The 26,148-nt window shown below is 39.8% G+C and overlaps 1 protein-coding gene across 1 annotated transcript in view; it reads left to right on the top strand.

The window, feature by feature from the left end:
- The window catches only part of LOC103118617 (sodium/glucose cotransporter 1-like), a gene marked incomplete at its 3' end in the record, with an annotated part of 36,804 nt that overhangs the window by 5,683 nt on the left and 4,973 nt on the right, over positions 1-26,148 (top strand). The window contains exons 3-8 of the mRNA XM_060183847.1: positions 411-470; positions 6,048-6,152; positions 7,680-7,785; positions 9,602-9,682; positions 12,346-12,566; positions 22,738-22,873. Of these exons, the coding sequence (XP_060039830.1) occupies positions 411-470; positions 6,048-6,152; positions 7,680-7,785; positions 9,602-9,682; positions 12,346-12,566; positions 22,738-22,873 (709 nt within the window). The remainder of the gene's footprint in view (positions 1-410; positions 471-6,047; positions 6,153-7,679; positions 7,786-9,601; positions 9,683-12,345; positions 12,567-22,737; positions 22,874-26,148) is intronic.

Below are 26,148 nucleotides of genomic sequence, written 5' to 3'. Positions count from 1 at the left end.
TCTCATTTAAACACTTGACCTACAGTATATGGAGAAAAAAGAACCCTTCTACACTACTAGCGAGAATATAAATTAGTCCAACTCCTTTGTAAAACAGTTTGGAGAATTCTCAGAACTCTAGAAATGGACTTACCCTATCACCAGGCAGTTTCTCTCCTAGGGATATATTCAAAGTCGGGGGGGGACACCCATCCTAAAATATCTATGTATACCTATGTTCATAGCAACACAATTTGTAGTAGCTAAATTTGAAATCAATAGATAAATGGCTAAGAAGTATATATGTGTATATATACTTTACTGTAAGTGTTAACCCTTTCCCCAATAAAAAGTAAGAAAAATTAAAAATAAAAATAAATAAATACAACTTGGCCTGAAGGGAGACTTTATCTTATTCTTCTTGCTTTCAGGCTGTATTTTTTCTCTGTGCTCTTGGTTGGATATTTTCTCCTATTTACATTAAGGCTGAGGTGAGTTTCCATTATCACTTACTCTATGTTCTACCATGTTTCTTCTTACTAGTAATTCATATATACTTGCATTGGGTGCATAGGTGTTAATAATTGTTAAGTCATTAAGTAATTAAGACAGAAGCTTTCAAAATAATTGGAATATAGCTAAGGCAGTACTAAGAGGGAATATCATAGCTATACAGGCACGCACTAGGAAACAAGAAAAAAAGCAAACTGAATACACGTCTTAAGGACTTAGCAGAAGAAATAATTAAATTATTTAATAATAATTAAATAATTAAAATTAGGGCAGAAATAAATAACATCAAAATAAAAGAATGATACACAAGATCAGTGAAACTAATTGTTTCTTTGAAAGGGTAAATAAAATTGACAAACTTTTGGCCAGACTCACTAAAAAAGGGGGGGGAGAAGACTCAAAAAGGACTATAAATTAAAGAGGAGATATAATAGCAGATAGCACAGAAATCCAAAATATCTTGCAAGACTTCTATATGCCACAAAACTAGAGAACCTAGATGAAATGGAAATGTTCCTAGAAACATAGAACCTTTCAAAATTGAGTCAAGAGGAAGTAGAAAACATGGATAGACCAATCACAGCCAAAGAAATTGAAAATCATCAAGAACCTCCCCAACAATAAAAGTCCAGGCCCAGATGATTTTATGAGTCAATTCTATAAAACCTTCAAGGAAGAGTTGATACCTATACTTTTTTAAGCTCTCCAAAACATTGAAGACACAGAAATGCTCCTACATTCTATGAAGCCAACATCACTCTGATACCAAAAGCACGAACGAAAGAAAAGGAAGAAAGGAAGGAAGGGAGGGAGGGAGGGAGGGAGGGAGGAAGGAAGGAAGGAAGGAAGGAAGGAAGGAAGGGAGGGAGGGGGGGAGGAAGGGGATTACAGACCAATATCTCTGATAAATATAGCTGCTAAATATTTTAGGTAAACTCAGTGACTCACAAGAAAAGACAGAAAGGCAAGTCAACAAAATATGGAAAACAATACAGGGAAAAAGTAAAACATTTCAGAGATAGACATCATGAAGCTGGGAGCTGAGTGGTGGTGCACCTGGTTGAACACACAGATTACAGTGCTCAAGGATCTAGGTTTGAGCCCCGGGACCCTACCTGCAGTTTCATGAGTAGCGCAGTAGTGCTACTGATGGGTCTCTCATTCTCTCTCTCTCCTCTCTCTCTCTCTCTCTCTCTCTTTCTCTTTCTCTCTCTCTTTCTCTCTCTCTCTGTCTCTCTCACCCTCCTCCCTCCCTCCCTCTCCTTTTTTAAGATTGCCAATGGCAACCTCAGCTGTTATCTCTTTTTTATTTTTTATTATCTTAATTTATTGGATAGAGACAGCCATTAATCAAGATGGAAGGGGAGATAAGGAGAGAGAAAGAGAGATACCTGCCACACTGCTTCGCCACTTGTAAAGCTTTCCCTCTGCAGGTGGGGACTGGGGGTTCAAACCAGGGTCCCTACGCATTGTAACGTGCAGTCAACCAGGTGCAACACCTCCTGCTCCCTCTCTCTCCTCTATCTTCCCCCTCCCTCTAAATTTCTCTCTGTCTCTATCCAAAATAAACAAAAATATTTTTAATTTATAAAACTCGCATATATAAGCAGACTCTGTAGTTAGAGAGTATGATAAATGACTTTTAAAATGAGTGTTGAAAGTAGACTAGATCACCAGAAGAATCTGTGGATTAGAGCACTAGTTATTTGAAGTTATCCAATCAGAGTACAATAAATTAAGATTAAATTAAAGCTAAAGTTGAGGCAAAACTAAATTATGTATAGAAGAGTGAATGTGTAAGAATAGCAAAGTATTCATATAAAAAATAAAGAATCAGACTTGGGGAGAGAACATAATGGTGATGCAAAAGACTTTTCATGCTTGAGGCTTTGAAGTTCTAGATAAATCCCTAGCACCACCATAAACCAGAGTTGAGCAGTGCTCTGGCATCTCTGTCTCTCTCTCATTAAATTAATAAAATACTTTAAAAATAAGGACTCACCCTATCAAATATCAAAGCTTCCTTGTAATTATGGCAGCATGGTGCTGATACAGGATAAATATACTGACAAAGAGTATGTTTACAAACACTCACATATTCTTACACCTAATTTATGACATCGCTAGTACTATAAATCATAGAGGAAAGAAAGGCAAACTGAATGCTATGTAAATGAAAATTAGATAACTAATTGTTGCAAGCAAAAGTGATTCCATTACATTTATGTAAGTTTTTAAAACTTCTCTAAGAAAATATGGAATAGTGTTATGTTCTGGAGATGGAGAAATACCTTGAAATAGGGGCCGATGAAGTATCTCAGTAGTAGAGTGCGTACCTTACATGTGTAAGTCCCTAGTTTAAATCTATGGGACCACATAAGAGTGCTCCATTCAGTCAGCCTCTCTCCCTCTCCTCCTCTCCCTCTCTTCTCTCTCTCTCTACTAAAATAAGGTACAGAAAGTCCCAATCCATGACTGATCATATTAGCACATACCCAAATACAAGAACCTGGAAAGTCTAACCAAATAAGGGAGGAATTGACAGTATAAAGACAGACCTGCACCTGGGGAGGAATTTCTGAGCTCACTGTGCCTATATGATCAAGTGTAGTTCCCCAGCCACGACAGTACATATGGTTAAAAGCAGTTCTACTGTTTTGAGGTGTCAGGAGAACAGAACTGAGAATTAGAAAATCCCTGGATATTTAGTTGGGAAACTCCAGATATAAGGGAACCAGAGAAAGGGTTAACTCTAAATCTGAGTATGAATTATTCCCAAATCCTTGACTGACTGCCAAACTATTCTGATAAAGGGAAAATCACCAAAGGGCCAAACTAAATTAGTAGCAGCTGGAAGTTGAAAAAAAAAAAAAAAGGAAAAGGAAAAACATCAGCTGCTACACACTAACAGGGTGAAGGTAAAAGATATGCAGTCTGAATCCAGGCAGATTAATTGCCTACTAAATCAGGAAGTAGCAATCAGCAGAAAAACAAATTCTAGGTTCTAGAATACTGCATAATTATCTATGATGGTCAGTTATCAACCAGGAATTACTAGAACTACAAAGAACTGGGGAAATACATTTTACTCAGAATCAGGGAGAAATAAATATATAAATACTGGCTAGCTTTGAGCAGGTCCAGAATTAACAGGTTGGTTTTTTTTGTTTGTTTGTTTTTTTGTTTTTTGCCTCCAGGGTTGTTGCTGGGGCTCAGTGCCTACACCATGAATCCACTGCTTCTGGAGGCCATTTTCCCCCTTTTGTTGGCCTTTGTTGTAGCCTTGTTGTGGTTATTATAGTTATTGTTAATGTCGTTCGTTGTTGGATAGGACAGAGAGAAATGGAGAGAGGAGGGGAAGATAAGGGGAGAGAAAGACACGTGCAGACCTGCTTCACCGCCTGTGAAGTGACTCCCCTTCAGGTGGGGAACCGGGGGCTCGAACCGGGATCCTTAAGCTGGTCATTGTGCTTCGCACCACCTTTGCTTAACCCACTGGGGCGCATAACCCGCTGGGGCGCTTAACCCGCTGGGGCGCATAACCCGCTGGGGCGCTTAACCCACTGCACTACCGCCCGACTCCCACTATCAACTATTCTACAAACATAGTTTAGCCTAACTCACTTTTCTCATTCTCAGAACATTTACATTTGCTTACAGGTGGGAAAAATCATCTTATACAGAGTCTATTTTATAATAAAGTATTGGATAGATCATGACATTTATTGAATGCTAAACAAAAAATGAAAAGCACACTGGTTGTTTACCTCATTTTCATACTTCTTATTGGGAGCTATGGATCATTAATAAACAGTATCCATCATTATATGACAGTGTTAATACTATATGTCACTGTTCTGGAGAAAGTCCAAACTTCAAATGCATATTACTTCCACACAATCATACAGTTAAAAAAATGCTGATATGAACTGTCATAAGTTGGGGACCATTTATAACTGAAATGAAAATTTCACAAGAGATTCAACAGCACATTTAAGATGACAAAATAGAGATCAGTAAACCCAAAGATGATAATAATTAGCCCATGATAAAGAGAAAAAGGGAAAAAGGTGACACTTTAGAGACTTGAGATTAAATATCAAGTAGTTCAACATACGTATAACTGTAATGTTGGAAAGCTAAGAGAATGAGGCCTAAGATAATTTTTGAAGAATTAGTAACCAAGAACTTACTAAGTTTGGTGGAAAGTGTTAGAAAAGCTTAATAAGATCTAAGTTAAATTAATGCAAAGAAAACCATGCTTAGATTTATAGCATAATATAGTTAAAAGGGAGAAATAAAGAGGAAATTTTGAAAGCAATAAGATAAAAAATAACACATTACATGCTAGAGGACAATGAAACAGTGATGGTGGAAATTGTGTGGAGTTGTACCCCTCTTATCCTATGGTTTTGTCAGTGTTTCCTTTTTATAAACAAATAATAATAATAATAATAATAATAATAATAAAAAGAATGACTTCTCATCTGACAAAATGGGAACAAACAAGAAAAAGTGGCCTGTCCCAAATAATGGCAGGAGAAAAATCTGTTTCCCTTGAGTACTTACTGTATTTGCAGTTTGTGATAAAATACTTGATTTTGCTGTTTGAATGTTTCATAAACATGATTTTCCATCATTAGACTTCCTCCTTTTTTATTTATTATTGAATATAGAAAGAGAGAAATTGAGAGGTAAAGGAGAGAGGGAGAGAGACAGAGAGACACCTGCAGCCCTGCTTCATCATTTGTGTAACTTTCCCCCAAAGGTGAGGACCAGGGGCTTGAACCTGGGTCCTTGCACACTGTGTGTGCTTAACTTTAACTATGTGTGTTACCACCACCTCCTTTTTTTTTTTTTTTTTTTGGTCTATCCTTTCCCTCTCTTCTCTCCTTCCTTTCCCTCCGCTCCACCTCCTCTCCTCTCCTCTCCTCTCCTCTCCTCTCCTCTCCTCTCCTCTCCTCTCCTCTCTTCTCCTCTTCGCTCCTCTCCTCTCTTCTCCATTGTCAGGACTGTTATTGCTAGAGCTTTGTGCCTACACAATTAATCCATTGCTCCAGCAGTTTGATTTTTTTTTTCAGTTTTCATTTGATAAAGGGTGAGACAGAGAGAAAGAGAGAAAAAGAGAGGGAGAAGGAGAGAGAGAAGGGGAGATACCTGAGGCACTGCTCTACTACTTGTGAAGATCCTACCCTCCTACTCCTCCACAGATGGCAAGTGGAGGCTTGAACCTTGTTCCTCACACATGGTATCTTGTGCATTCTACCAGGTGTACCACCATCTGGTCCCTATCATTGGGCTTTTTAATTAGCTGAATCTCCTGTATTCTGTAGACTCAAAGGAAGCCATATTTCCCATGTTTCACCTTTCTTTCTTCTTAAAAGATACCATATAACCAAATCCGGTCTCGTGATCTTGCGTCTTAAATATCTGGGCCATCCCTACCACTATCCATGTCTCTGTGACAACCAGTGCTCAATGAGCATAACTATTCCCTGTAGATCTGCCTCTTCTAGTGCTCAGTTTGATGATGATTTGTCTTGTCACTTGTACAGGTGGTCACAATGCCAGAATTTTTGAGGAAGAGATTTTGTAGCCGCCGGATCCAATTCCTCCTCTCTTTTCTGTATTTATTCTTCTATATCTTCCACATGCTCTTGGTGAGTTGTGTAAAACCCAGCTAAGAAAAAATAAAAATCAACAGGAAACAACTAGATAGTTTTCACATAAGTTACTTATTGACCTTTGCTGTATAAGCTATAGTAAAAAATAAGTAAATAATATTTCATGAAAAAAAAAGCGAAAATCAAATTATTTCTTTGCCTCCCAGTCAAGGTTAAGTTCTTTCCTCTGTAGTCCTTAGACTTACCTATGTCATGTTATGAGGTAATGTTACTCCACTGCTTCAAACAACCCAGTAGTTTTCAGCACCTTTATATGAATACCTAACCCCCTTGTTATAATCTATACAAGCTATCCTGTCTTAGCACCTGCCTCTCTGGTGCTGTCTCCATTTCTTCTTACTTATATTCTGTGCATTCGGCTTCTCTAGCTGCTTCATTATTACTTAAATCTTCCAGTCTTATTCCCATCCAAATACCTCTATACTTGTGTCTGGAATGGTCTTCCCCCAGAATTTTTTAAAGTTATTAACGGCTTGGAAAGACTTGTGATTGGGCCCAATATCTACATCACTATTTTCTTTGTAATTATTGTAATTACCACTAGCGAATAGTGTATTTATTTTCTGATTTATTATATGTCATCGACACTTCTCTTTCAAGTCAAGGGCCTTGCTTGGCTTGTTACTCCATTAACCCCTGTGCTGAGAATGTGCCTATTAAATAAGCATGTGACAAATATTTTTGAATTACCAGATGAGAGTCCCTTATCACATATGGAAATTGTCCAGTTAGTAGTCTGTCTCCAACATTAAGCACAGGTTACTTGAAGACAATGACTGAATTTTGGAAAGCCTTGTGTCTTCCAACCCTGCCAAGTATATCTATTACATGATTGGCTCTGGGTAAATATTTGATGGAGAAGTGGTTATATGACTCTTAGCAGAATCTCTGTTTTCCTGGCTTTGGAAGCCAGAATAACAAAACAAGAAGTTAGTCAATTAGATGATATACATATGCTTCAAAATCAATTTCAACTAAGCTAGAGACCAACAAATCCAACCTGTAGGTAAGTCCACCTGATGGTCTACTTTGTATGGTCGCTGAGCTGAAAAGTAGTTTGTACAGTGTTAAAGTATTATAAAATCAAAGCAAGCAAACAAAAAAACCATAGACAATAATGCCTACAGAATTTACCATCTGGTCCTTTATAGAACTTGCCAACCATTGCTAGGCTGTCTCCTTTGTTTCTCCCACTGCTAAAATTGCAGGACTAACTCATTGTAGAAGCACATTTCCCACTCCAAGATTCCAGGGAGGAAGAGATTAAATTCCATTAACTGGATTAATTAGGTTCAGCATTGCCCCAAAAGTCTTGACCTTGACGTACTTTTTGACCAACAGAATTGGGGGCAAACCACACCCAGTATCTACTAATAACAGAATTGATGTGTTTCCCAGAAACCACCTCTTGTAAGTGGCTTCTAAGGTCAGTGTCTTCATGGGATTACTACTGACTGCGTTGGAAATGATAGTGCAGCCTGTTGCCATTGTACTCATTTTCAGGTGGAGATCTGCATTGGTTCCATGTATTTGAGGCTCATTTGGGGGCTGGATACTTACCTAATCACCATATTTCTGCTGTTAATTGCTGGAGCTTGTACTATTACAGGTGAGGTTACTCTAATCACACAGATATTTCTATCTGTATTAATACAAAATCTCTGATTCCTGAAGTGGCATCCCAGAAGACATTGAGACAGAGGTCTCAAGCTTGTAAGTCTGTAAATCATATTGCTAAGACCTGAGATGGCTGAACCAAGAAGATTAAATAGAGATCGTGGTGTTTAAATCATGCCTACCCTAAGTCAGATCCAGCTGGCAGGGTGGGGGAGGCTTTCCAAGGGGATTGGCAAGGATTGGCAAGGATGGTTGTATTTAGATCAGGACAGTGTCTGACACTGAAGGCTGCCAAAGAATAGAAATACAGAGAGAGAATGAGGAGGGACCACAGTGTCTGGTAACTCAGTGGGAATATGTATGAAGGCAGTTTTCTCCTGGACAGCCTCTGCTTAAGTTTCAGTAGCAGGCACTCATCGCTGACCCTTTCCAGTCATACCTTTTCCAGTGTATTTTGTGGATGCTAGTGAGTGTTACTGGCATTTAGCACTCAATGTTAAGAGAATCTGGGTTGGGCTTATAAAGCACTTAGTGGTTCTCTTTGTCTCCCTCCCTCTTAATCTTTTTAAAATTTTAATTGTATTTATTTATTTATTTATTTATTTATTTATTTATTTATTGCCTCCAGCGTTATCACCAGGGCTTGGCGCCAGCACTACTAATCCACTACTCCTGGCAGCTATTTTTTCCCTCTTTTATTGGACAGGACAGAGAGAAATTGGGAGAGGAGGAGAAGATAAAGAGGGGGAGAGAAAGATAGACACCTGCAGATCTGTTTCACCACTTGCAAAGCATTCCCCCTGCAGGTGGGGGCCAGGGTGTCAAACAGAGATCCTTGTGCAGGTTCTTGTACTTCCTATTATGTGTGCTTAACCCGGTGTGCCACTGCCTGATCCCCCTATCTTTTATTTATTTATTGGACAGGGACAGCCAAAAATTTATAATAAAGGGGATATAGGGAGAGGGAGACAGAGAGATACCTGCAACACTGATTTACCACTTGTGAAGCTTTACCTTTGCAGATGGAGACCAAGGGCTTGAATCTAGGTCCTTGCACATTGTAACATCCACACCATGACCCGGCCCATTTAGTGGTTCTCAATTTGCGGAAATGGAGGTTGAGATTTTCTTCCCAGAAGACAATTGGTAATATCTGGAGAGACATTTGGTCATCACAGTATTAAGTAGAGGACGGGGGTTATTGACTATTGATACCAAACTGAAATTTTGTGATTAAAGAGGTACTTTTTTTTTTTTTTTTTTTTTTTTTTTGCTTAGGGCAACTACCAGATTTTCACTTAAAAAAATTGGTAGTTAATGAAGACTGTGATATAGAGGTCCAAGATATGTATCTACTGAAATATCATGATCATGTTATAGAGAGAAGCATGGTGTACCAAGACTAAGCATAAATAATTATAAGGACCCCACACACATACACACACAAATATAAGGGGAAATTAGTGTGAATGATCTGGGAAGAAAGCATAGTTATAGAATGGAGAAGAAGAGGTGGGGCAGGTGGTGGTACACCTGGTTAAGTGCACACATTACAGTGCACAAGGACCCGGGTTCAAGCCCCTGGCCCCCACCTGCAGGGGGAAAGCTTCATGAGTGGTGAAGCAGGGCTGCAGATGTCTGTCTCTCTCTCTCTCTCTCTCTCTCTGTCCAATAATAAGTAAATACAGATTAAAATTTTTTTTTAATTTTTTTAAAAGAATGGAGAAGAAGAGTAATTTTCAGCAGAGAGAGTTAACTATGATTTCCATTTCTCTCTCTCCTTTTTTTTTTTTTTTTTGCCTATTCAGGTGGCTTAGTAACTGTGGCTTATACTGATACCCTGCATGCTACCATGATATCTACAGGATCAGTTTTAGTAATGACCTTTGGTAAGTAAATCTTGTGATTTTTGTTTTTTGATTACATATTTTTATTTGGCTGTTATTATTACTGAGAGGGAGGGGCACATTTTTATTTAGCTGTTATTTAGCACATATTTTTATTTAGCTGTTATTTAGCACATATTTTTATTTAGCTGTTATTATTACTGAGGGGGAGGGGGCACTACAAATCCACTGCTCCTGGTGGCCATTCCCCCCCCCCATTTTGTTGGATAGGACAGAGAGAAATTGAGAGGGGAGGGGAAGACGGAGAGAGAAAAAGAAAGATAGACACTTGCAGACCAGCTTCACTACTTGTGAAGTGCCCTCATCTCTGCAGGTGGGGACCCAGAAATTGAAGCTGGGTTCTTGAGTGGGCCTTTATGCATAGTACTATGTGCACTTAACCAGTGCACCACCACCTGGCCTCCCATACCTTGACTGTTTATTGATTTTGTCATGTAAATATGCCATATCCTCTGGGACCAAAACTTCTTACAAAGTAGAAACACTGTTATCTTTCACATGGTGTGTAGACTGAGGAAGATGGTAGCTTCTCACTAAGTAACAAAAATGAAAATAATACATGACAAGAATAGGCATTTACCTACACTGTCTCATTTGATCATCACAATGGCCGTAGGCATAACTACTATTGTTATCCCAGTTTTATAGATGTATAAACTGAGTCTACTATCTGTAATGGCAAGTTCACACCTTAAAAATGAAAGTTTTCTTCTACTAATTAGGAATTTGACCCTAGTGACCTTAGGCATTACCAATGCTCTGTGTGTCAGATTGGTCTAGTAGAGAGAAAAGAGAAAATGCTCATGGCTTAAGTATCAAAAAATAATTGAGTGGCTGGGGAGATAGCTCAACTAGTAGAACTTTAGATATTCATGCCTGAAATTCCTGGTTCAATCCCTGGCTCCACACATACTCTGGCTCATCTGTCTTTCTATTTCATGTGAAGCTCCCTCTCATAAGAAATAAATTAAAAGATGTAAATAATGATTGAAATGCTATCAGAGTATAATGAAGGCTTATGGCTACATAAAGCACATTGTTGGGACCCCTAGGATAAAAACAGATTAAAGAAGAATCACACAATCCTAATTTTGCCCTCAGAATAAGTACTACAGCACCAAGTAATACACTCAGCTCTGTAATGTTGGGACACAAAATAACTTGCTAGGTATGATTCAAGGAACTTAAAAAAAATTACATGAAGCAATGACTAGCTTGACTGGTAGAACTATAAACAATGGGACATGAAGCCATTGTGTTTGTGGGCTAGTGTTAAAACATCAACAGGGTTGTTTTTTTTTTTCAAAGCTGCCAAGCCCACCATGGTAGCTAGGCACTTAATGAAACTTGAGAAGCAGGTCAAATAGTCCATTTAATGTTAGCAATTATGCCTCTTAAATAATTATATATCCTTTAGTATCAGAGACTAAATGTTTGTACCCCTATCCTTAATTCATGGGCTGTTCATAGGTTCAACCCTAACCTCAGCCTAATGATAGAAGAAGGCAGAGTCTTTAGAAGGTGATAAGGCATTCATTCATGCCCTTGCCCTTTCTTTTCTTTTCTTTTCTCCTTTCTTTCTTTCTTTCTTTCTTTCTTTCTTTCTCTCTTCCTCTTTTTTTGCACATCTTTCTTTAATTAATATATTTATTTATTTTTATTTCTTTATTGGGGGTTAATGGTTTACAGTTGATAGTAAAATACAGTAGTTTGTACATGTGTAACATTTCTCAGTTTTCCACAGAACAGTTCAACCCCCATTAGAGCCCTTGCTCTTTCTAACATGACACCATAGAAAATGGCCATGTAAGACAGGCAGGGAGCATTCATCAGATATCCAAGAGCCATCGTCTTTTTGTTTGTTTTGGTAAAGGGAGGGTTTTCCTTATGGGTTCCCTTCTCTGGAATGACTTTTTCAGATAAAAATTTATGTTTGTGAAAGAAACTACAGCACTGAAACTTCCTCAAGTGCAGTGGGAACTAGATTTGAACCTGGGTTGTGCATGTGGCAAAGCAGCACACTACCCAAGTGAGCTATTTTGCCAGTCCCTTTTTTCTTTTTTTTTTTTCCAGTACTGAGACTGAGCTCAGGTCCTTGCACATCAATTAGCTGTTCTTTCATTGTTTTATTTTAGGGAGAGAGTGGAAGAGACAGAGAAGGAAAGACACCATAGCACTACTTTGCCATATTTGGAACATTCCTAATACTAGATCTAACTACACGACCTGTGGTTAAATGTGACTGCTAGCAAAAGTAGATGCATAGAATACTAAGCTCACAGCTATCAGTTACCATTATGCTCTCCATAGTCTTTGGGAGAGAGAAGTCTTGTTTTGCTTTGCTTTGCTTTGTTTTACCACAGCATTGCTAAACTTTGGTTTATAGTGGTAAAGTGATTAAACGTGGGACTTCAGAGCCTCAGGCATAAAAGTCTTTTGCATAACCATTATGCTATCTCCCCAGTCCAAGAGGATGTTGTCTCCCCCCCCCACTTATGCATACTCACTAATAATTTTCTACCAATCTATTGCACTTTATAGAAAACATACAGTCAATTAAATTCCGTCTTGCTTTGCAATCTTAGTTCTTCAGATATGTGCTATGTGAAATTTAAGGTTTTGATAAATATTGTAGTGTTTTTAAGCCCTTAGGAAAGTGGGAGGATTCAGGAACATAGTGGATAACTATTTCACTGCTAAGCCAAACATAACCAGTGAAGGAAACTGGACTGCCAAGCCAGAATGCTACACCCCTCGCCAGGATTCCCTTCATATCTTCCGAGACGTGAAAACTGGAGATATTCCCTGGCCTGGACTCATCTTTGGTGTCCCCATCATCTCTTTATTCCACTGGTGCAACAACCAGGTAATTTAGCACATGATGAAGTGACAGCATTTGGGTTTGATGGTCCCTTTGCACCCTTGACTCTACCACCATGTGCTTAGAAGGTGATTATAAGTCTATCTGCACTGAGTAGTCAGGTTTCCCTTTCAATCATTATTGCTTAAATAATTTTTTTAAATTCTGTTAAAATTAATTTCTTCCACCATCTTATTTACAACACATCAACTATTTTATTTCTTTTTTTCTTCCATATTGCTGGCTTAGCACAATTTTTTAGACATGTTAAACATATCAATTCTCTCCAATTGTCTATAAATTAAATGTAACCAATCAGTATTTCTGTTTGGATATATTTTTTTAAAAAGTTAGTGTATATCTAAAAATCATAGACCACTGATAACTACGGCATCTTATGCCATATTAAAAAAAATTCTTCCTTTCTTTCTTTATTTATTATGGGATAGAGACAGAGAGAAACTGAGAGGGGAAGAGACAGAGAAAGAGAGATATAGAGAGATACCAGCAGACCTGCTTCACCACTTGTGAAGCTTTCCCCCTGCAGGGGGGGCGGGGACCAGGGGCTCAAACCTGGGTCCTTCCACATTGTAACACGTGTGCTCAACCAGGTGTGCCACTGCCTGGCCCCTGCCATATTTATATAATGAAAGGTGATAAAGACATAAAAAGGGAGGGGTGACATAAAGTCCCATGGATTAATTTTCAAAGCATGGTAAAGAATAAAAGAAGCTAGTTCCAGAGAAGTGGTAAAAATGAAAAAAAAAAAAAAAAAAAAAGTTCTCAAACAATGAAAACAACTCAAATGTCCACTAGTGAAAAAAGAAAGAAAAGTACTGGCACACACTACAGACTTGACTGAATCTTTGAAATACCTGCTACATGGTCCAGGATAAAGCATTAGACTCTCAAGCATGAGGTCCTGAATTTGATCCCCCACAGCACACGTACCAGAGTGATGTCTGGTTCTTTCTCTCTTCTCCTCCTACCTTTCTAATAAGTAAATATTTTTTTAAATGCCTGCTATGTGAAAAAGCAGATACAAGATGTCACCCATACTGTTACTTCTTTTAATGAAGTACCCAGAGTTGGCAAATTCATAGGTACAAAAGGCCAATTAGTGCTTGCCATGGACTGTGGGAAAGAAAAATTGGAATGACTGCTTAGTGGAAATGGGTATTGTGGGGTGATGAAAAGGTTTTTAAACTAGAGAGAGGTGGTGGCTGCATAGCACTGAGATTTTTCTAAAAACTACTGAAATTTTCACTTGAAAAGTAGTTAATTGTATATGAATTTTGCTTCAATTTTAAGAAGTCAGAGACATCTGGGATACCTACTGAGGAATTTCTGATTCCTTGATAAACCCCTGAAAAATAATGCCTGTTATTTCTACCAGATGTGTCACAAATTCTTTGCTTTCTCTGTATTTCTGTCTGCAGCCTCCAGGGGGGATATTTGGCTAATAGCAAGGTTAACACAGATAAATGGGTCAGAAGACTATTCAGGCTAACAGAGGCTTTATCTGATACCCCTGAATTATGCCTACATCCTTGCAGTAAGGTCAGGATTTGCCAAGGAAACAGAGCACCTGATATAATTGCTAGAAATGGAAATAGCAAGTCTGATATAGAGTGGTCTGCTTACTAAGAGAGAGATCTTTCAGTTATGCATGTGTTGTTAAAATTTCGGACGGCTCTTGCCGGGCCGGCTAGCTTCACAGTGGTGAACAGAGACGTGGAGACAACGGCTGGGCAGGGAAGCTGTATTTCTTTATTCAGGAACAACGATTCACAAACTAAACCAATCACCAAACAGAACTCTGCTGTCTCATTGCTGCGGCACAAGCACTCTCTTACTCTCGAACTCAGGAACTCTCCAACTCTGGAACTCTGGAACTCTCGTACTGGGGAACCCTCTGAAACTCTTCCACTGTGGAACTCTCTCTTACTCTGTAACCCTGAGACTCTCGAACTCAGGAACTCTTGTCACTCTGGAACTCAGGAACCCTCTCTCTGGGTTCCTTGGGGCGGGGCCAAGCAGGCCCGCGAAATTATCAAGACTGATCCAATTCTCTAGGCGGGGGAGGGCTAGAACCAACCAATGTAAAGCATGCGACATGCATGCCCTCAAGATTTTTATGTAGACCGTTAAGATGTTTACGTTTACTCTTAAGATGGTTATACTTGGCATAGCTTTATGCACACATGCCAGATCAAAAAAGGGACAAAGTGGCTCACAAGAGAGATTGTGTAGAGACATTGGGCAGAATCTCATTGTGAAATGTACATTGTGTGTCCACCACTCTATACCCCCTCTTTTTCCTCACTACTAATGGTTCAATGAAGTTTACTTCTCAATCCTGAGATGAAAATGAAACTGCTCCCAGCCACTCAGAGAGTCCCTGAGTGTCTCTCTCTCTCTCTCTAGATATATATACTATTCTATCTCTTGATGTGGGAGGAGGTTACACAGTGTATTCCCTAATGTGCAACAACTTTGCTTAATGTACCTTTTTGTGTTATATCATAGTAAAAAAAGATTTAGCCATTTTGTGGAAGAAAAGAATGTCACCAATAGCTAACCTAACTTTGAAAACGGAGAGCACAAGGGCAGAGCTTGTCCTATCAGATGTTCAAAAATCTGTAACAGGTGTATAGACAATTTGAAATTTCCAAGAATATGTGCATAGATGAAAAGGAAAATTAGAACTGAGAGACTTAATGTACTTATGTAAATTTAATATGTATTCTGAAGTCTCCACAAATCAATGGAGTAGATCAATACTCTTGATATTGTTGGAGAGAGAAAAAAAATTACAATGTGGAGTAGCAAAACTTCGTCATTGGGGGCATGGTAGTGGCAAACCGGGCTAAGCACATATAGTATAAAGCGCAGGAACCCATGCAAGGATCCAGTTTGAGCCCCCACCTGCCGGGGAGTTATTTTACAAGCAGTGAAGCAGGCCTGCAGGTGTCTTTCTCACCCTCTCTATCTTCTCTTCCCCTTACAATTTCTCTCTGTCCTATCAAAAATTCAAAAAATGGCCAGAGGAGCAGTGGATCTGTAGTTCAGCAATCAGCCCCAGTGATAACCCTGGAAAAAAAAAAAAAACTTCATCACTTTCTACCACTAACACAAAAGTGGACATAAAATGAATTAAAGACAAATATTAAAAGTGAAATAATACAGCTACAGTACATACTTTTAGATGGCTGACATCAAAAACACTGGTTTGATCACATTACATAAAAGGATATTTTTGGTCTGGGGAGATAGCATAGCAGTTACATAACAGACTTTCTTGTCTGAGACCCCAGAGGGCTCAGTTTCAGACCCTGGTGCCATTATAACTTAAACTGAGCAGTACTCTAGGGAAAAAATAATAACCTTCAGAATATATTATTAGACTATATGTTATTGGAATAAGAATTAACACATGAAACAATGGGATAGAATTAAAAACTTGGAATAAACACACACTTAACAATCTTTAGTTTGTGACCTGGCAGGATAACTTAACTGGGAGGAAACCATAGTTATCATTCACACAAATCAGGATCAAAGTTCTAATATGTACTGAAGTTAACTTCACAACTTGGTGTTTTTCCCTTCCCCTCTCTCTGAAAAATATCTTTCCAGAGCAGTGAAAACCCTAGCAGCAACAACAAAGAAAAACAAACAAACAAACAAAAGAATTTACAACAAAGAATTCATGGCCATACAAGGGAGAAAATAGCATCTCTTCTCAAAACTGTTTTCAGAAAATTAGATGGCCACATATAATGAATTAAACTGGACTACTCTTTAACCTCTGAACAAAAAAAATTCAAAATGGATTAAAGACCTTGACATAAGACCCTAAATCATAAAGGACTAAACAGATAAAAATAGGTGTAATAGTCCACGACATCTATGCCAAGGAACATCAACATAAAGGTAAATAACTAGAACTGTATTCGTTTGAAAAACTTAGGGGTGTGGGGGCAGGTGGTGATGCACCTGGTTGAGCAGACATGTTACAGTGCACGGGTTCAGTTCCCCGGTCCCCACCTGCAGAGAGAAAACTTTGCAAGTGGTAAAGCAGTGCTGCAGGTATCTCTCTTTCTCCCTGTCTGTCTTCCCTTCTCTCTTGATTTCTGACTGTCTCTATCCAATAAATAAATAAAGATAATAAAAAAATTTAAAAAGAAAAAGTAATTTAAAGAAACTTTTGGGTGCTAATCATCCCTTATTATGAGGGGAATGCAAATTAAAGCCATAATTTAAGTAATTTGCATTCCCCTCATAATACATAAGTTATTAGTTCTGAACATGGGATAATGGCTTATATCAAAAGGAACAACAATAAGTGTTGGAGAGGATATGGAGAAGAAACCCTCATGCTCTGTCAGTCAAAATGTAAATCAGTATAAATACTTTAGAAAACAGTACCAAACCTCTTCAAGAAGCTAATAATAAAAATAGAGAGACCAAGAAGCAATACTGATGCTTCCAGGGCAGAGTATGGTGACCTAGTCTCAGGAAGTTGACTTCTCTCCAGAAAACAAATAGTCAAATGAAATATTTCAACAATTATCAGAGCACCACTGGGACTTCAGGTAAAGAAAGAAACTTCATTGTCTGAAGGTTGGTGATTTTGCATGTACAGCAGGAATAGGAGAGGAGTTAAAGGACTCAAATAGAGACATAGCACTACATTACTGCTAGACACCGTATCTGCAGTTACATGGATTTAAAGGACCTGTGTTGAACACTTGGGAACTGGGTGTGTTAAGACCATGAGCTCACAACTACTTTTTAGAACTGTAGAAGCCACAGAATTGTGAGTGAACTCATGGAGACCATTGGGAGCACCAGGAAACTGAATATTGTATCCTTTTGACAGCATAGAAGCTATCTAAATTCTAAAGTGTCCCAGATGCTATCACAGAGACTCTGGTGAATGAGGTTAGACTGCTCAATGGGCAAGAAAAGTGACTTTGATCTCACAGCAGAGTTCTTCTCACTTCTAGGAAATAGACTGGAAAAGAAAGGAGGAAGTCTGGGCTCTTCCAACCCTCCCCCCCCAACTAGTCTGCTTAAGGGACATCAAGTGCCATAATATAACATCATTTCTTCAAAACTCCTCCCCTCACCTGCAATTCACATACAAAGAAGAACCCAGCACCACCTGCTGACCAACATCAGAAACCAAGACAGATAAAATAGGTAAAAATAAGAAAGCACTAGTTCTGGAAACCAAAATGGTGGCCAGTAACAATAATGCAGATGCAGAGGAGCAATCAGAGAGACTTTATGAAATACATCCTCATAAATACAGTGCTCTATACATAATATGGAGAAATGGATTAAGAGAGAAATACATGCCCTTAAAGACTCAACTGGATAGGAAAATGAAAAGCATGGAAACAGAGCCACCAAATGAAAGACAGTTTGAATGCATTACAGCCTCATATAGCGAGTCAAGGGGTAGACTTATGCATCTAGAAGAAAGATCCTCAGGCACAAAAGACAGTCTCTCATTTTAAAGTAGAGACAAAAAGGTTTAGGAAAAATAAAGGAAATACTTGAAAGTGAAAACTCCATTAGAAAAGCAAATATCAGAAGTATAGGAGTCTGCGAAGGAGAGGAGAAAAAGAAGGGCGCAGAAACCACTTTCAGAGAAATGATAGTAGAAAAATTTCCGAGTCTTGGATATGGTCAGGATATAGATGTTCAGGAAGCAGAGTTCCCAAATTCCTAAACCCAAATAAACTTAGCCTGAGAAACTATCAAAAGTCAAATACAAAGAAAGCTTTTGTAAACTGCCACCAAAAAGTGACTTATAAAGGCAACCTAGTCTCACATCATACTTTTCAGCAGGAACCACTGGAGACCGGGAGAGAGTGGGATGACATATCTAAGGTGTTAAAAGACAATAACTAGGGAGTTGGGCGGTAGCGCAGCAGGTGAAGCGCATGTGGTGCAATGCACAAGGACTGGCATGAGGGTCCCAATTTGAGGCCCCGGCTCGCCACCTGCAGGGGAGTTGCTTCACAGGCAGTGAAGCAGGTCTGTGGGCATCTATCTGTCTCTCCCCCTCTGTGTCTTCCCCTCCTCTTTCCATATCTCCCAACAACGATGACATCAATAACAACAATAAAAAAGAAAAAGACCTCGGTTCAAGCCCCTGGCTCCCCACCTGCAGGGGAATCACTTCACAGGCAGTGAAGCAGGTCTGCAGGTGTCTATATCTTTCTCTCCTGCCTTTCTGTCTTCCCCTCCTCTCTCTATTTCTCTCTGTCCTATCTAACAATGACGACATCAACAACAATAATAACTACAACAACAATGAAAAACAACAAGGGCAACGAAAAGGGAAAATAAATATTAAAAAAATTAAAGGCAACAACAGGGAAAATAAATATTTAAAAAAAAATTTTAAGATTTTTAAAAAAGACAATAACTTCTAACAACACAGAATTTATCCTACCATTAATTTTTATATGTCCATTTGTAGCTAACTATACTATACTGTTCTATACTATCCTAGTCTCTACTCAAGGAAATATAAACAGATACAAAGAAATGGAAAGAAACCCCATGCTCATGAATTGGGAATATTAATGTCATCAAAGTAACTATTCTTTTTTTTAAAGATTTTTTGCATTATCTTTGTTTATTTGATAGAGACAGCCAGAAATTGAGAGAAGGGAGTGATAGAGAGAGACAGAGAGACAGAGACACCTGCAGCCCTGCTTCACCACTTGCAAAGCTTTCTCCCTACAGGTGGGGACCAGGGGCTCGAACCTGGATCCTTGAGCATGTGTGCTCAACCAGGTGTGCCACCACCCGACCCCCAAAGTAACTATTCTATCCAGAGCCACATAGAGATTTAATCTCCTTGTCATGAAACCACCAAATTTTTTAAGGTAGTAGAGCAAAAGATGTAAAAGTTTATTTGAAGCCAGAAAATACTTTGAATTGCCAACACAATCCTGAGAGGAAAGAACAAGAATGGAGGCACCACACTTCCTGACCTCAAAACATAATGCAGAGATATTGAAATCAAAACTGTGATACTGGAACCAAAATAAACACACTAACCAGTGGAACAGAATCAAGAGCCCAGAAATAAGCCTCATATCTGTAGACATCAAATTTTGGGAAGGGAACCCAAAATATTTAATAGAGAAAGGAGAGTCTATTCAACAAATGCTGTTGAGAATACAGGATTAAAACATGCAGGAGAATGAAAGTAGACCACAATATTTTACCACATATTATCGATCCATACTCCCAGCCTGCCTCTCTCTTTCCCTGGTAGGGTGGAGCTCTGGGGAAGCGGAGCTCCAGGACACATTGGTGAGGTCGTCTGTCCAGGAAAATCTGGTTGGCATCATGCTGGCATCTGGAACCTGGTGGCTGAAAAGAGAGTTAACATGCAAAGCCAAATAAATTGTTGAACAGTCATGGACCTAAGGGCTGGAATAGTGCAGATGAAGTGGTGGGGGTATTCACTGCAGACTATTGTGTACTTTTGCTTTCAGGTATATATTTTGCCCTAGTTTATGGATACATGTGGCCATATGCTCTATCTCAGGAGACCTGGTCTATATCTAGGTTTTGGGACTTTGTTAGGAAGTGAACCACCTGGAATGGAACTAGAGAATCCTATGAAAGGAAAGGTCTCACCCGAGTAATGAAGCTGAAGGGTTGTCATTCCACACCTGAAGTCTCTGGACACAGTCTGAAGTGAAGCATGCTGAGGTGGCACTCGTTGCATTGTTTAGGTTGGGATTGGTGGATGCAATATTATTTGGTATGAACTAAGAGAAGCATGCAAAGCTTTCCCCCTGAAGGTGGGGACTTGGGGCTCATACCTGGGTCCTTGCATACTGTCACATGTGTACTCAGCCAGGTGTGCCATCACACAGGCTTTGAGATATGGAAATACATTATAATTTAGAACTCAGTAACTTAAAATAGCAGAATAACATGGTTGAGGGAAAATAAGCCATGGTCTGGAAAAGAGAAATAAAAAAAAAAAAAATTGTCCGGAAAGCACAACAGTGGAAAGTGTGAAAGACAAAGTGACACAGAAGATAGACTGTGGATGGACTAAAGTGTATCCCACAGGAGTACCAAAGGAAAAAGAGAAGCAATATTTGAATAGAGAATGGATGAGAATTTATATATTTTATAACATATTTTATTACTGTTGAAATAATAAGATTTGATAGGTTCTATAATCAAACAGACCTAACTAAAATAACTGCACAAAGGCACATCATAATTAAAGGTCAAATCCCCAAAGATAAGATTACAAATAGCAGCCAAGAGGGAAAATGATTTATAAAAGAAGACAGTAGCAGATTTCTTTTTTTTTTCAATTATTTTTTTATTTTATTTTTCTCATTGGGGAATTAATGTTTTACATTCAACAGTAAAGTTTGTACATGCATAACATTCCCCAGTTTCCCACATAACAATACAACCCCCACTAGGTCTTACGACTAGCAGATTTCTCAGCAGCAAGAATGTAACCCAGAGGAAGAAGAGTAAGATTTTCCAAGTCTAATGAAATTGCTAATTTTAAATTACTGCTCAGCAGTAAGGACACTACACTGAGAAGCCAGTATAACAGGACACCAGCAAAATCCCTGAGAAATATACCTGTGACAAAGGTTGGACTATTTTAAGATTCTTCAATCTGTTTTAATAACAATGCACTGGGGTGGGAGTTAAGCAGCATTAAAAAAAATTCTTCTTCTAGCGTTTGCCCTTCTTCCGTAGCCAGTCAACAGCATCAGGTTGAGCCTGATGTAAAGTTTCGAGACCTCCTTTGAATCTGGAGAGGTGGCAGTCTTTGACTATGTGGGTCATAGTCTGTCTGTAGCCGCAGGGGCAGTTTGGGTCGTCTCTGGCTCCCCAGCGATGGAACATAGCGGCGCACCGGCCATGGCCTGTTCGATAGCGATTGAGGAGGGCCCAATCATAACGTGCCAGGTCAAAGCCGGGTTGATGCTTGCAGGGGTCTGTGATGAGGTGTTTGTTCTTTACCTCAGCTGACTGCCAACTCTGTTTCCAAGAGACTGGAACAGAGAAGTTCAGTGTAGGCGCAGGGGACCAGATTGGGTGACGAGACATCAAGCGTTGGACAGGGTGGGCGAAGATATCAGCGTATATTGGCAGGTCCGGTCGAGCATAGACGTGGGAAATGAACTTAGATGATGCCGCATCCCGACGAATATCTGGCGGGGCGATGTTGCTAAGAACTGGCAGCCATGGAACCGGGGTGGAACGGATGGTTCCAGAAATTATTCTCATGGAGGAATATAATTTGGAATCGACCAAGTGGACATGGGGGCTACGGAACCATACTGGGGCACAGTATTCTGTTTTAAAAAAAATAATTAAAAAAAAAATAATGCCTAATATGTCTGCCACCCCATGACTAACTACTGTTACCATGTTGATTTATTCCTGAGGGATTTTCTCATATATACAATCATGATGTATATCCCTTTGCTGTACTCTGTGCTTTTAGTGAACTTCATACTGTGAGCATTTTTCATATTATTTAGATGAGTTCCAGGAATGTTATTTTAGTGCATACATAAGATCATTGTTTTGATGCATTGGACCATGTCTTTATGTTCTTTCTTAAGTGCTTCTCCACTTGCCAGCTGTATCATTTTGTTCAGCCTGAGTGCACAATGCCTCTTTCTGCAATGGCACTATGAAATAGACTATGGAACACCACCTCAGAGAGTTCTGCATTTTCAAAGTCTATAGCATCTCATTTCAATGTGCATGAATGAAAGTGGTCCCTGCTTATTGCCAGAAATTCACCTTTACTATGACTGCAATCATGAGGATCCTCTTTGATCTAGAAGCCCCACAGAGATTGTCTGTGGCCTCTAGGAGGGAACCTCATCCTTGCCAGGGGTTAGCTTGAAAGCGTCATACTGCTGTGATTGGTGTTCAGGTTAGCAACGAGGCCAACATCTTGCATACCATCCCTTGTCACATGTGTTCTCCTCTGGCCATACATCCCTCAGAAATGCCTAGATGATCAAGGTGAGTAGGGTGCACGCTGCTGAGGTCATGGTTATTCTGTCTTTAGTGAGATGACCTAGGCTTTATACACTCAAATAAAACTATCCTCTTCCTCACCCATCTGTTTCCTTGGCAGATTTTTGTCCAACGGGCCCTGGCAGGAAAGGACATGAATCATGTGAAAGGTGGCTGCGTCTTCTGTGGCTTCCTGAAGCTGCTGACTATGTTCAGCATTGTGATACCAGGAATGATCAGTCGCATATTGTTCCCAGGTAAAAATTTTAATCCTGTGGTGCTCACATCAATTACCTTCTCCTCAATTAGAGATCTAGAAAGTCTATGGGATTATCATCAACCCCATCCCCACCCTATAGTACGAGTTATGAGGTCCCCCAGATCGCTTTCTGGAGAGCTTTGGTTCTGTTTAGGGATGCAACTGAGAGAAGTCTGGAAGAGACCCTAGAGACAGATGACAAGAGATAAATCCCAGAAAGTTAAGTTGAGGCAGGGAAGAGCCAACCAATGCTTCCCCTAGCAGGATCCAGTCTCTGCCACAGGCTTGAGGCATAGCCTGCAAAAAGGTTCAGTTGTTCCCCTGACATCACAGACATTATCGTGCTGGGAACGCTTGTATGCAGGCCAGGCTGTGCTGGGAACCTGACAAATGCTGTCACTACTCAGCCAGAGGTGGCCTTCTGTAGCATCGCTGAACACAAGGCATGTCATCCAGGGAACTCAAGGCTACCTTCAAAGTGGTCTCGCTCTGAGTCCAATGTTCTTTCCATTAAATGCTTATAAAACATCCCCATTTCCCTTAATGAGCTATCACAGCTCCATGAATGTATTTCAGCCTCGCTGTACTAACTGTACTGTTTCTCCATATAGCAGGTTTATTTATTCTTTAAACCTTTCCGAGGCACTTACTCTGATAGGTGCAGCCCCTGAGGCAAGGCAGGTGACTTTCTGGGGAGTCTTTGCTGCAGCACTTTGACAGGGCCAGGGCCAAACAAAAATGTAAAACACTTACTGGCTAAGTAGCACATTCATTAGATACCTCTTATCCTAACACTTCCTTTATTCTGCCCATGGGATATGCCTCATTTCTTAAAGTCCCAATTCCTTTCTAGTTTTATTCATTCCTTTCTAACTTATTCTGTTTAGACACCCAGATTTGATCTGTGTTTACCAAGTGAAACTTTGTTGACTATCACAAGTGGCAAATTCTCACAGGTGAGGAAATAGGCCCCATGCTTTTTAGCACTGCCACAGGCCCCTGAGCTTCACAGTTCTATCTCCCCTCTCCATTGTATTTACATCATGGACTGCCTTGCTGCTTGTCAGGAAATTGTGAGGAGCCTCACAAAGCACCCTGCATTTTTTCTGCCTCCAGGAGCCTGGCATTCCTTAAAACATTAAGCCAGCTCCCCCTGCTCTACCCTGCATTCCTGAAACTATGGCCTATCTACGTAATCATTGTTTTGCCTGAAAGATCCCCACCCATTCCATTCCTTTGATCTATCTTCTTTCTACCCTCAAGACCCTCCCTGCCTGCAGGGTATTATTAATCCTACCAGTTAAAACCCTCACAATAGTTGCTAAGGAAGTTCCTACCTTCCCAGCCCCTTTTGCAGTTCTCCGCCCCTTTCCTAGCCATTTCTGTTTCCGACTTGCCACTTCCAGGCCTGCCCTTTAAAAGCCTTGGCTCTCTGATCAGTAAAGATTTTGCATTGCCTTGCCACCACGTGTTTGGTTCCTGAGTCATCTCCCTCACATGGCTGAGTGAGTAGCAGCCCAGGCTGGCTCCAGTCGAGTTCTCTCCAACCCAGAGAGTACACACCCGGGAAGAGGCACCCCCACGCTAGCCTGGCAGCTACTGAGACAGATTAGGAAGAATAGCTTGTATCTTTGGATTCTAGAAGTTACTAAGGGAGGTGAGAAGTGTGGGAATGGCACTTCCCTTTGACTGGAGTAGGTCTTAGGATCCCTCCTTCCATCCAAGCGGTAAAAAAGGAGTTGATGAAGTGCACTGGAAGAAAACTCTTTGGAATAGAGAAGAACCTAACACCACTTATTCCAAGTTCTCAGAAGTGTGAGACTTCTAGATCCGTTTATACACAACAGGTAAACAAACCACAAAACCATTGTCATAGGAGGTATGCACATAACCATATTTTTTACAGATTTATTTATTTTGCATAGAGACAGAAATTGAGAGGGTACAGGAAGGCAGAAAAGGAGAGAAGAGAGACACTTGAAGAACTGTTTCATCACTCATGAATCTCCCTCAACATCCCCACCCCCAAACCACAAGTGGGGTCTAGGTACTTGAACCTGGGTCCCAGTACGTGGTGATATGTACACTTAACCAAGTGCATGACCACCCAGCCCCAGCATATACCCATATTCCTGCAAGAATATGCTTATTCAGGAAACGAGATTCTCTGACCCTAGGTTCTGTCTCTCTCCCTTAGCTAGACTCAGTGGCCAGATTCATCCAAGCTGTGATTCCCTAAGTCTAGTTTTCTGTGTAGAGCATTGTATGAATTAGGACACTGACTTGAACATGAAGTGTACTTTTGACACCTCTTTATTCTTAGAGTCTTTCACAGGGCTTCTGGCAACAAGATGGCCACCAACAACATCAGGAGTTCTGTCCCAACCTATTTAACAACCCTTACTTAACAAATATTATTTGTCCCAATAATTCCTACAGAAATTCCAGATGAGTCCCAGTGAATTCACTTGAGTAATAAGGCAGGCATTTGGGTCAAGGGCAAGGATTCTGTAGAATGTCAAGGCCTGAATCTTTGGTCCCTCCCAACCACTTCAAATGAAACTGGAATCCTTTTCCATGAAGCAAAGCTAGAAGAAAGTGGTCAATAACTCAACCCCTCCCTTTGAGTTTCTATATTCTATCTCTTTGTCCAATAAAATAGCAGCTCTACCCATAAACCTAGGCAGTATTCTGCCTTCTTGTAGTCAAATTTTTTTTTTCTGTCAGTGACTTTGTATCTTACTTAAGCCTTTGAAAGATGCATGCATTCATTTTTTTCTCTTCCCTTTGTCCAACCTTCCTCTCCAAATACACTGAAATATCTTACCAGATCAAAGGAAGTAATGTTATGCATTGTATATAGAGGAATACAGTAGGCTGGTTCTCAACTAGTGACATTTCATTATAATATGGATGAGAGATGGAGGAAAACAGCCCAGCAAACATGATTTACTACTGAAGGACTTCCTTTCACTATATGTTTTTTTCTCTTAAATATCAGTTAAAACTTAGACTGGATGTGTTATATTGCACCAAAACAAAGGACTCTGGTAAATGAGAGGAAAAGGGGATGGTGAGATGTTTTGAGGTCCTGGGGAGAAAAACTCAAGTTTGTCAAGAACATATTGATTCTGTTAAATGGGGGTTTACTATAATTCCAGTTGCTTTACCATCATCTATCTGGAATCACTGAAAGAGACGTTATGTTCATGGAACTTCTTTGGGTCAACAGTGATCTAATTGAAGCACTGATTTCTTTTGATTCCTTGATGC

The sequence above is a fragment of the Erinaceus europaeus genome, unplaced genomic scaffold (genome assembly GCF_950295315.1).
Source record: "Erinaceus europaeus unplaced genomic scaffold, mEriEur2.1 scaffold_862, whole genome shotgun sequence".
Taxonomy (NCBI): Eukaryota; Metazoa; Chordata; class Mammalia; order Eulipotyphla; family Erinaceidae; genus Erinaceus; species Erinaceus europaeus.
The sequence above is the reverse complement of the archived record's forward strand: the minus strand, read 5'-3'. Positions and strand labels throughout refer to the sequence as shown.